Raw genomic sequence first — 13,185 nt, forward strand, 5'->3', positions numbered from 1 at the left:
ATCTTAAAGTCAATTTACTTTTCAAAATCATTCTCTAGAGAGAATTTGTGTTAGCAATATGCATACAGTTTTAGAATTCACTCAGAAGCAACTAAATACTTTAATGAGCTTATAAAATTTAGTGTGTATTATAAAAACAGACGTTTTGGGGAGTCTGAAATGGTTTATAACAGTGTTTCTTAAACATTTTTGACTATACTCTGCAGTGAGAAATATACTTTGCATCATGACCAGTACACACAAACCTATGCATTTGTGTGTATATATTACTGATACAAATCAAAATATTTAATGCAAGCAGTGCAATCTGATATTTTTTTGTTCTCTGTCATTTTGTATACTGTTCATATTTTCTATTCTGTATGGTGCAAAGCAATTAAAAGTTAAATTTCTACAGGTACACTACTAATGCCACACACACCGTGATACATTATTGGGCCACACATCAAAAACGGCATCTGATCTACACAGTCAGTGCTGGATGGAAGAGGTAGAAAAAAGCAGATATTAAACTCCTCTTAAGATGCTTTGAGAGCAAGAGCTTAGGACATAGAGACTTGACGACAGAGAAGAGGAGCCATTGCTAGAAACAAAATTCAGGATTCTGAATAGAGTCTCGGGTGGTGTCAGTTGTACTGACTTTAGTCGTAAATATATGAGACCTTCTTACAATGGCTGTGCAGGGAATTACATCCACACCCACTGCCCTGAAGAGAAATCCCTTGAGATAGATTCAGTCCAAACATAATGAAACTACAGCAGAGCCCATGGTCTATTTCTTTTAAATACAGAGTTCAAGTTCAAGATGCATAGGGTCAGTGATTCATTCTATTTAAATGATTGCATTTTTCCTTAAACAGGTATCAATAATACGACTACATCACAGCTGAATTTTAACAGGAATTCTCTGTCAAAACAAAAGTAAGTTCCTCTTTCAAATTAACTGTGAGCAAACGATACATGTTCTGATTATTAGTTTGTGCAACTATTATGCTGGGTTTTTTTTCCAGTTACAGTTGGCATTCAACAGTATGTTAGTTTCAAGTGTTCAACATAGTGAATAGACATTTATATACCCTACAAAGTGATCATCCTGATAAATCTAATACCATCTGACACCATACATAGTTATTACAGTATTATTGACTATATTCCTTAGGCTATAGTTTACATTCCCATGACTCTTTCCTAACTACCTATCTGAACTTCTAAATCTCTTCCCCTTTTTTATCACCCCAAAACTCCTCCCATCTGGCCACCATCAAAATGTTCTCTGTATCTATGACTTTGTTTCTGTTTTGTTTGTTTATTTTGTTCTTTAGATTCCACACGTAAGTGGAATCATATGGCATTTGTCTTTCTCTGTCTGACCTTCTCCACTCAGCACAATACCTACTAGGTCTATCCATTGTTGTAGATGGGAAAATTTTATTCTTTTTTATGACTGAGTAATATACCATGTATATATGTACCACCTCTTTATCCATTCATCTATTGATGGACACCTAGGTTGCCTCCATATTTTGACTTTTGTAAACAGTGCTGCAATGAACATTTGGATTCACATGTGTCTTCAAAGTAGTGTTTTGGGTTTTTTTCAGATAAACACCCAGAAGTGGAATTACTGAGTCTCTTGTTATAACCTTTGTTTTAAAGTCTGTTTTGTCTGGTATAAGTATTACCCCTGCTTTTTTTTTTTAATTTCCATTTCATGAAATATCTTATTACATCCTTTTACTTTGAGTCTGTGTGTCTTTCGAAGTGAGTCTCTTATAGGCAACATATGTAGAAGTCTTGTTTTCTTATCCATTCAACCACCTTGTCTTTCGATTGGAACCTTTAATCCATTTACATTTAAAGTAATTGTTAATAGATATGTAGTTATTGCTGTTCTATTATTTTTATTTTTAATCATTTGTTTTTCTTCTTCTTAAGTCTTTCCAACATTTCCTGTAATACCGGCTTGGTGGTGATGAACTCCTTTAGCTTTTGCTTGTCTGGGAAGTTATTTATCTGTCCTTCGATTCTAAATGATGTTCCTTGTATTGGTTGTGTGTGCCCTCCAATTGTAGTTGAACCTTGGTTGCTGTTTGCACATCAATGGGAGGGATCGACCCTCAGGCTGATTGGTTGTGAGGACTGGCCAGTGACTACAGTGCAGTAGCTATTGTGCAGGAGCTGACCCTCTGGAGCAGGATTTGCTTTAGCAGTGCTCTGGTGCCTTCTTTGTCTGCCCTTTGGGTGTGTTGTTCTCAAATGCAGCCCTGGTGATGCTCTGGCTCAGTACAAAGCTGGCTACTGGGAGTGCAGAACCCCGCTGGAAGGATCCTCACCACAGTTCAAGTTAAGCTATAGCCTGTGCCCTGCCCAGGGCCACCTGACATGAGCAGTCCATAGGTGGCTGACATACTCACTGGGTTTGGAAGTACCTCAAGAAGCCAAGCCATGAACTGAAGCCGGCTACTGCTAGTGCCGGGCGTGGGGCTGCTCATCAAGAGGTACAGGGCATGCCAAGGCCAGATGCTGCTTATCTGGGTTTTGTGAACCTTTGAGTTATTTTAGGGAATTCTGTAGCATGAGCCAAGACAGGCCATTTGTATGGAAAAGCCAGTGGAAGCGGATTGTGTGGGTCCATACACTGGGAGAGGTGGAGTCTCAGGGAATCGCTAGGGCAGGGATATTAATGTCAGCCAGGTTGATGGAAACTCAGCTATCGTGGCCACCTGGGCTGTAAACCACAATAGGGGACACTCAACAAAGAGACAATGGATTCTGCTAGCACTTCTGTCTGGAAGAAAGCTGCCCTCTCCAGCCCTCACCCTAAAGCCAGACAGTTCAATTCATTTCTGTATGTCCCTGTCACATTTCAAATAGCTGCAACAGTGCTGGGCCTCAGAGCAAGTGAGTCTGTCAGTGAGTAAATCTGTGCACGGGCCCTTTAAGAGGAGTCAGCGACTCCCTTAGCCCGCCATTTCACTCAGCCAAAATCTCCACTGATTTTCACAGCCAGAAGTTGTGAGGACTTCTCTTTCTGGCACTGGAACCCTGGGCTGGGGAGCCTAGTGTGGGGCTGGGACCCTTCACTCCTCCAGGGGGACCACCATATCCAAGATATCCCTCCCAGTCCTTAAACACCACATGTGAGTGTAGGACCAGCCCGTTTCTCATTTCTGCCCCTCCCACCAGTCTCAAGGTGGCTTTCCTCTTTATGTCCTTAGTTGTAGAACTTCTGTTCAGCTAGACTTCAGGTGATTCTCAGTGATGGTTGTTCTGTAGTTTAGTTGTAATTCTGACATGGTCATGAGAAGAGACAAGCATTGTTTACCTACTTGGCTATCTTTACTGCAAAATCTATTATACTGTTAATATAATTTTTAAAAAAGCAATAGCGGTCTTTCAAATGCTAGTATTAAACTGAGATCTAATAAATGAATGAAATATTTTAAAAAATGTTTCTTAAGCTTAATATAAAGCCTATTTTACTTTTAGTTTATTGAAAAAGTTAGAAATATTGGCTTTGTTTTTAATCAAACTTGATTATGATTAATGCACTTGACATAAAGATATTGTAGATATGGTAAAATCCTGCATTTGTCCATTTTAAACAGGCTTTAGATGACTGATTTTTTTTAATGCTAAGATTTACAGAAACAGCATGACATTTACTTTTAGGTGCTAAATATTTTAACTGATAATTTTATTATATTGCTTATAGGGAATTGTTGATTATTTCAGCTTACAAATTTTGAGGTATAAGGAATGATTTGGTTAATCATAGACTAGAAGTGTTTGAACAGTTTGTAAATACTCCCCATTATAGCCCAATAAATTGCGTGCCCTTTCACTTGACAGGTAACATTTAGGACCCTGTCCCCTGGTTCGCAGAATTACAGAAGCAGGGAGGGTGGAGAGAGAGAAGGGAGATAAGGAAACAGCATCTCATGCCTCTTTCTGCCAGTCTCACTGCCAGATCCATTGTGTACAATAGCCTATATAATGTTCCCAGTAACTCTATAATGCACGTATAAGGAATGAACCCAGAAACTGAGGTGTTAAGGAGGCAAAAAAAAAAAAAAAGAAAAATGAAAAAAGTAAACCTGACTCATGACCATATTGCTAGTAAGTGGTAGACCCAGGTTTGAAGTTTGTATTTGTTCCCTTATATCACACTGCCCCCTACACCACAGGTGTTTAGTGTGTTAGCTTTATCTGGCCTTGCAGACAGAGGAGAAGAGGGAAGAATAAGGAGACTGGAATGTTGAAAGTCAAAGTGGATTTATTTGTGAATAAAATTTTATCCTATTGAGAATTTTGAGTAGGAGTTATTAGAATCTGATGTGAGTGGGTTGTGCATTGAATGACATTTTGAACTCATTTAAAGGATTTTAAAAACAATTTTCTACCCTACACCAAATCCCAAGATTAGGTACAGTGTCTACATTTACATATTGGGAACTGGATTGTGGTTCTCACTTTGAAAAACTCTTTTCTGAACTTTGTGTTAGGTCTTTAGAGAATGATCTATCATCGACATTGAATTTGAATCAAAGACTCTGTCTGGGTTCGGATGATGAAGCAGACCTTGTCAAGGAACTTCAGAGTATGTGTTCCAGCAAATCTGAATCTGATATAAGCAAGGTAAGCGGTACAACTGGGAAGATGTTGAATGGCTCCACCCAACAGCAGAGAGACTTCTTGGAGCCACATCCTAACTCATTCCCTGAAAGAAGTGCCTTGTAGAATAGTATGGTTAATGCTCCAGATCAGAATAGTCCTTACTTGCTTAGAAAAACCCTTTCTAAGAAAATATCATTTATACAATAAGGATGTTCTATTTAAGACAGCTTGCTTTTCCAAACTCCTCTAAAAAACATGAAGTTAAAATTGTATATGTTAATTGCATTAGCACAAATCACACTAACACATTTAAACAGCATTTATATAACCCTGAATTTAAGTTTCCTCAGGCTTTTTTTTTCTTTTCATATTCCTAACTTTGGCACATTAATCATCTATCAGTAAGAGCATCACAGAGACTCATGATATATATACAGAGCAATAGCAACAACTTTCTTTAAAATAGGAAAAATTTTGGCTTGTATAACGCTTATGGTCGTAGTCTTTACACTGTGAAAATTGAGATCCAAATATGGAAATCAGTGACCCAAAATCTCAAAGAAAGCATTAACAGAATCAAGTTCAGCCAGTTTTAATGCTGTGATATCTGCAGGAAATTGGACCAGACTTCTTTGATATATGCTTTTTACTTGAAAAGAAGCATAAGAAGTAGTTATAATTTGTGCAGTTTCCACTGAACGACTCAGCTGTTACATTTTACTAGTTGTGATCTCTAGGACAAAGTAGAATTAACCATTTTATTTAACCTTGCTGGAAATGAACTGAAATATCCAATGAGACAATAAGGTAATGATTAAAATTTTGCAATTTTTATATTCTTTTCTTGCCAAGTGATTTTTTTTTGCTATAGGGCTCATCTTCTTTTGACTTTTTAAAATAGACTCTCTTTCCTTAGAGACTGTTTCTCATGTATTTGCTGTTAGTTCCATGAAAGCCTCAAGTCTGTCATGTGAACAGCACAGGAACGAGGGGGAAATTCTGTAGAGCTTCTGCGGGTCGAGAAAGACAAGCAAGATAACACTTCTGCTATGGATTTTCCACAGTGACTTTCAGTTGTGCCTTGTGTGTGCAACAGTGTGACTGTGAAAACATGACTTGATAAATTGTATATTTTCCAGATTGCAGATTCCAGGGATGATTTAAGGATGTTTGATAGTTTGGGAAACAACTGTACATTTCCAGCAACTGTTAATAATCTAAGAATGCCAGTGTCACAAAAGGTAAGTGCCCATTTTTCCCCAAAATGAGACAAAGAAAGATCGCTTTGGAATTGACTTTGTAAATCTTCTTTTAGCGTGAATCACACAGTTATTTTTAAACCACAGTGATAAAGTGAAAAATAGGATAAAGGTAAATGTGTTCATTAGTTAATCAAGATTAGAAAAATTACTGTTTAGATGATAACTTGAAAGAATGAAACAGAAAAGCATTACTTTTTTTTCCTTCTGTTCGATACCTAAAATTTTATTCCAAAATTTTAGGCATCTTTTGAGAAAGTTTTCATTTGTTTTCATTCATGTATGGCAAAGCTGGAAATAATGTAACTTCTGTCTTCTTGGTTGTTCCACTTTAAAATGTATTTTGTTCATTTAAGAACTTTCAAGATTTCCTGCATCTTGAAATTTTGAAGTTAATTACAGCAAAGGGCTGAGTGATAACATGAAGACCTTTTACATGTTAAAAAAAAATCTCATTTTTAGTTTAATTTCTTAACTTGCCCTAATATGCCCTTTAAAAACAAGTCAGAATGTCAGATAGAAGCCAGGATTCCAAAAGACTTCATCATTATCCTCGTGCAATAACTGCTACCATTGGTTACCAAATGGCAAGAGATGGCCCAGCATGGTGCTCCTGGGCAAACAGAAACAATAAAACTACCCAGTAGTTATTTTGTGAGAATGCAGATTTTGTAGACGCATTTAGTAATATATGGTTTGTTCACCAAGCTATGTCAACTGTGGTTCACTTTCTGTTCTTATGCACTCCCCTGATACTTACAAAGACCTGTATGGGGGAGTGCAGAGAGAAAGATTATAAAGTGAGCGTGGTGAGACTATTAAATTATTAATCCTTATCTGATCACCTGACAGCCCTGAGCTCCTCAGTCTCTGCTCTCTCACTGCTTCATTAGGTTTCAGTCCTCATTAGTTACATGTGAAACGCTGTTAGCTGTATGTGTTGGGGGCAGGGTGGGGGCGAGATGGGGGGCGAGGAGGTATTGGCAAGGCTGCTACATATTTTACTGTATAACATGATGATCGGTGAAGACGAGCATGACCTTGCTGGCTCACTCCATCATATGTCTGCTTTTTTTTCTTCAATCAGAAATAGGTTGGAAGCACAGTAAAAGCATGATTTGGAGAGTATGTAAGGGAGGATGACTTAAGGAGGTGACCTGGAATCATGACTGAGAATTCTGGCTGGAAAATATTTTGTTCAAGGGCTATCCCTGAGCTTTGGTTCAGAGCACATGTCTTGGGCCTCCAGGACCACTCTTTAGGATTTGTTGTGGAACAGTCAGTAGAAGGGGCCATGACGGTCTAGGAAGAGGGACAATGAGCCACCATTTCTCCACAGGGCCATATTACTGTCCTATATAAAAATGTTGACTGGTAACGACCAGCTGCTTTTGCTTAAATGTCTAATGGAGACAGTTTTGCACCCCTACCCCAGTGTCACATGATTATATTATGTCACTGCAGTATGGTACTGTCCATAAAAATAGTACTGAACGTGCAGTGAGTCCCGGGCAGCTTGGGACAGCTTTGTTTTAAAAGGGCCTTTAAAAAAATGGATTCTTTTATACTTTCTGGGCTCTTACAAAAGAACTATGTGGTTGTTTAAATGGATGATTCCATGCGGGTATTAGGACAGCTGCTTCTGCTCTTTTTCTTTGCCCCACTGATCACTTTTAGGGGGACCTCCCTCAATGGCTAGATGTTTTTCTCAGAACCTGCCAGCAGAGGGCAAAGTAACACTCACTTGGCAACCTAAACGCTTGGCAGGCTCATTCCTTTTCTATCCTCGTAAACTCAGCTAGAATTTCTTGGTTAGGAGCCCAGTTTCTTCTGTTATCAGGAATTAATTCTCTTTAGAAGAGCTCTCTGACTTAGTCAAAATCACTTTCTCCTGTGTGGCCATAGAAGGGCCTGGCAGTCACCATTATCCATTGGAAGGATCAGAAACTATCCTTCACCTCATTTGCCACAATATAACTCCTTATGCTCCAACAGTAAAGGAATGTAGCAGGGTTTATTAATCAGGCGGCATGTTAGCCAACCTTCTAAATTAAAAAAAAAAAAAAAAAGTACACACATGTATTTAAATCATCAGTAGGAAAAGTAGATACTAATAAATATGTTTTCTTCTCATGAAATTCAAATTAATCCCCTAAAGCAAAAGTTCTCACCTTTGGTTGCATAATTAAATCCACTTGAGGATTTTTTTTTTAAATCCCCGATGCCTCAACTTGGTCCCTAGAGGTTTCAATGTAATTGGTCTGAGGTGCGACCTGGGCACTGAGGTTTTTACAGGTCCCTGGCAAGTCTCATGTGCAGCTGGGGCTTGGGCCCACGGTCCTAAAACATAGCTCTGATCCGTCATCCTCCTTATTTTCCACCCCTTGCTTTCTTTCCAAATATATCTTAAGAGGGGTTTGTATACCTTCACGCAACTTGTTTTCACATGTACTTTATTATTCTCACACCACACCGTACACCTCCCCATGTATGTCTTCACCCTTTCCCCTACTTATGAAACCCATTCTCTCCTCGTCACCTGTCACAGTCCTATATGTCCTTAAAGAGCCATCTTCCCTACAGTGTTTTCCTTTACTTTCTGCCCCATCTAGAGAGCAGGGATTATAGTATCCCATTAGCTTCCAGCAGATGCTCAGTATTGAATGAATGAATGAATGAATGACTCTGACATAATATTTCTTCAAGGCTATTTACAGGCAATGTCTTTCTATACAAAGTGAAGGTTTTCTTTAGCTTAATATGGACAACACCGATAGTAACCTTATATGTTTAATAAAGAGAACTCGGGTACTCAGGAAGCATTAAACATTCTTAACTCTCCTAGTCCAGGGCTCTGGTACTTCTTAGTTTGGGGAAAATATCTCAAAACCTGTGCTTGGCTGCCATCATGTCAGGAACATCGCTCTGTGTGTCAATCACTTGCCCAATTCTCACACTCTTGGCCTTGAATTGAATCGTTAGCCTCACTAAGCCAGTGATTCTCCACACTCTCATCACACCTCCTCCTGCTCCACCCTCACACCTCCACGGACTGAGTCAGCCTCACGGATCCATGCACAGCCTCAACACCCCAACATTTTTAGCTATTATGGTGCTTTTTGGTACTTCATGTCATGTGAGCATTTCTTGCCTTGGACCATAAAGATGCACACTGCTTGCCTTCGTGATGCAGATGAAGGGGTAGATTAGTAAACAACACGTTATTTGTTGCCTTCTCTCTATCTGGGCCTTGGCACTCACTGCGCCTGTGGATTTCTAGAGGAAGGTCAGAGATTATGGCAAAATTATAGTTAACATCCACCTCCCCTCCTCATAGATTCTATCATTCAATTAGCTATTATCCTTATAATGCGCCATGTCTTCTGAATACTATATGTGTTGAATTTGCTGGTGTTTTAGACTAAATTGCCAGTGGAGTTGGCCTTACTAGGCCCATGACTGTCACAGTTTCACAGATTTAAGAAGATACCCAGGACAATCCACCTTCCAGTTCAAGCCAGTTACTTTCCATTTAAAGCCATATTAAGTGTTTTTCCTGTTAAATTCCTATTTTACATTTTAAATCTTGTAATCAGTGTCCACTGCTTCAGAGGCATTTGGAGCAGCTCACTCAGCAGGCTTCACTTAATGTTTGTTGGTTGGCAGAATTTAGTGCAATATAGGGGAAAAACACCTTGAGTGAAAGTTCAGAGCCTGAGGTTTTGTCCCAGCTTTATCACTCTGTTACTGTGGGCAGATCATCTTATCTGTCCAGCTCTCAGTTTCCTCTGGGCAGAATAAGAGACATGGAGCATGTGATCATGAGAGTTTTGAAACAAACACTGAAAAATGAGAGCATGCACTTTCCAGTCAAGGAAGATCTTGAGCCAGCTAATTATAGAATTGATATGCAGAAGCCTTGAATCACTATGTATGGAGCAAGGATGTTTCTCTTTTATGTTTTCTGCGATATGCCAGGCACCTAGTACAGTGCTCATCTTATAGTTAAATGCTCAAAAATATTTGTTGATTGTTGAGTAATAATCCGAATTTCAGTTTACAGATTTGAAAGCAGAAGTTAGGTGACTCACACAGGTGATACAGTTGATTTGTACAGCTGCTCACAAGTAGTTAGTCCAGTTTGATGATTTCCATGTAGCTTCTTCTTGGTGAGAAGATACCAGACTCCTTGGCACTTGATTCACTGGCCCCTGTATCTTGCACACTTGTGTTACCACGAAGGGCTTAATGAAAATCAGGGAGTGGGTCTATAGGAAGTTAATTATTCAGCTTCTCCTCTCCATTGTCTTTTGTCTTTTTTCATTAGAACTTTGCTTAAGGAGAAACTCCTACATGGTGTGCTCTGAGACAGAGAGAGGAGGAAGAGTTAGGGCTGAAAGTAGAAACTGGTAACAGTGTCAAATAGGACAAATTTCTTTCTCTTCTCTTGCAGGAGGTCAGTCCTCTCAGCAGCCATCAAACTACCGAATGCAGCAACAGTAAATCAAAGACTGAGTTGGGTGTTTCAAGAGTTAAATCTTTTCTTCCTGTTCCTAGAAGTAAAGTCACTCAGTGTTCCCAGAACACCAAAAGAAGCAGCAGCAGCAGTAATACAAGGCAAATAGAAATAAACAACAACTCAAAAGAAGAGATTTGAAACTTACACAAAAATGAACAAGTAGAAAAACCTTACAAATAGGCCTGCCTACAATATTCTCACTCTTAACTTCTGTATATTTCACACAGAAACCAAGAATGACAAGATGTAAATCCTTTAAATGAATAAAATGTTTTCACTGTAATATAAAGTATGAATGCGGGACCACTATTCAATTTTTTGTAAAGAATGTATTTATAACCAACGTTTTGGGTTTGTTTTGTTTTTTTTTCAATTCTGTAGGATTAAACTTCAATACCAAGAAATGATGCCAACTTTTCAAGTAGTTTTATAATAGAAATATTGTAATAGTTTTAATCAACATGTTCAGGGGTGTTAAAACAAATGTCTGTGTACTGTATATCTATATATATGTACATATGTTTATATTTAAGAAAGTCCATAAATCATATTGCATATTACATGTTACAAAATGTGTATACAACATTGGCTTAAAGTGTACCATTTTAAATGGAGATCATAATTTTATGTTCACTTGAGGAGTGACTAGAACGGGGCAATAACTAATCATTTTTAAATAGTTATTTTCCATTAAAAGCCATATTAAGTAGTTTGCCTGTTAGATTCCAGTTTTACATTTAAAATCTTTTAATGGTTACTTTGCTGATCGGTTGCATCATGTATATTTATGCTTCTGAGTTTGCATTATGACTGTAAAACATAAAATTATATAATGCAATAAAAATGTTATCTTTCTTACAAAAAATTTGTACCTAAGTATATATAAAAAATAACTGTGTAAATGCTTCAGTAAATTAATTCAGAGTTAACTCCCTCTTCGATTAAATTCTAGTGGCACAACTGATAATAAATTGATATTTTCTAGAACTGTTTCTTCTAAAATTATTGAGATTACTCTTATATAACGCAAAGTTAAGATGATTTGACATCGAATAAAATATTGAATTAGCGAAATAATGTTGCTGTAGTACTTTATCCCTGCAACGAATATTTGTGTTCAATTTAGGGAAATTTATAAAATGTGTCCTACGTGTTGGTATTCCACTAGCTGTTCACAGAAAGACCCACCCTTGTTAGATAGTTGGTTTAAATAAAAATGAACATTTAAATGGAACTCTAGAATTAAGGTGCTCACTGAACGAAACACCATTTTTTTCATAGATATCCCTCAAAAGGTACAATTTTATACCAAAAATCATTCACTTGTCTAAGAGTATTGAAACCCCTTTCTTGATCAGAATGGTTTATATTGAAGTGTGCACTGATACTGTGTTAAACTTTACAAGAATGTCTGAGTAGCTTTAAAAAATTGTGTTGTCAAGATGACACCACAAGGGGCGAAGTACAGGAAGGTCTGTCACGGTAGATCTGGATTCTAACACGACCAGCATTCTTTCTGGGCTTTGTCTCTGCAGGGAAATCCTGGGGGTGTACAGCTCTGACCTCACATACAGGAAAGTGTGCAGTGGGATGGGGCTGATGGGGACTAGAGCAGGGGACAAGGTGGGTGGGTAGGTACAAGAAGCCGGAGGAAACAGTCTGAGAATTGAACACAATAACTCCTTTGAGCTGGAACCAAATTCTTGGTGCCCTAAAGATAGTTGACACTCTCAAGTATTTTTACAAAAAGACAACTAATCTTAGGAACAAAACTGTTCAAAATCATAGACCAATATATCTAGATTCTGGTGACTCTACTGTGTGTTTCCTCCTGGTTATATACCTGTTTAGATTATATCACTTTTTTGATAGTGATTAGACATCCTGTTTTAGCAGCTTTTCAGAAGAAAGATCCCATTAGTGTACTAAGGACCAAAGAAAAAATTGGAATACATTATTCAGAGGACCTATAGTAGCTGATCTATACAGCTTTGATTCTTCAATAAAATTCACCATATGCACACTATAATTGGCAAACTGCAAAATTCTAAAGCGGGCATTTAGATCGGGCTTTCAAAATACAGGTAGATATCTGCTAATTCAGTATATGAATTAATGAGTTAAAACTAGCAGTTTTTTAAAAATAGAACAAAGTGTCAGAGTACATCACAGTAGCACAATAAAAGAACTGCTTGTGAAGTTTTTGTTTCCATTATATAGCTATATGCATGCATATACTACTTTGTGATGTAAAGCAAAACATTTTCTGTGTGTCATGGCCAAAACTCTTTGAAAGTCAATACCTTATAAGGAAACCTAGTGGGGCTGAGAGTGTTTAGAGGTTAAAAAGGTCTGGTGTTAAACAGCCTTGGGCTGAATTGAGCACTGCCATTTATTAGTTGTATGGCCTAAGACAAATTACTCTCTTTAATCAAGTTTTCTCAGTAGTAAAATAGGATCATGACAACCCTACAAGGTGTCCATGAGCATTAAATGAGGTAACACAATAAAATGTTCCTAGTTGCCTCCCTCACTGATAAGAAGTAATGAATTTATCTCAGAATTCGTTGTGGCATTCCAACATCTTTTCAAGGTAAAAATCAAGTCACAAATAATACTGGCAGCTATAAGCATCATATCTTAAATTATAGCTATATGGAACAACTCATTGATAAAAATGTCTAATTGGAAATTAAAACACATTAGCAATTTCCATTTTCCTTTTAGCTTGAAGATGAGTGTCTCCAAAATAGACAAATACATTTTGCAGTTGCTTATGTAAAAGAGAAA

At 37.8% G+C, this 13,185-nt stretch overlaps 1 protein-coding gene across 1 annotated transcript in view; it reads left to right on the plus strand.

Moving 5' to 3' along the window:
- CTTNBP2 (cortactin binding protein 2) overlaps positions 1-11,382 on the plus strand; it is a 229,946-nt gene extending 218,564 nt beyond the window's left edge. Inside the window, 5 exon segments of the mRNA XM_025045859.1 lie at positions 861-921; positions 4,506-4,638; positions 5,757-5,858; positions 10,330-10,518; positions 10,521-11,382. Of these exon segments, the coding sequence (XP_024901627.1) occupies positions 861-921; positions 4,506-4,638; positions 5,757-5,858; positions 10,330-10,518; positions 10,521-10,550 (515 nt within the window). The 3' untranslated portion in view covers positions 10,551-11,382.
- Positions 11,383-13,185: the final 1,803 nt, after the last annotated feature.

The sequence above is a fragment of the Pteropus alecto genome, unplaced genomic scaffold (assembly GCF_000325575.1).
Source record: "Pteropus alecto unplaced genomic scaffold, ASM32557v1 scaffold22, whole genome shotgun sequence".
Taxonomy (NCBI): Eukaryota; Metazoa; Chordata; class Mammalia; order Chiroptera; family Pteropodidae; genus Pteropus; species Pteropus alecto.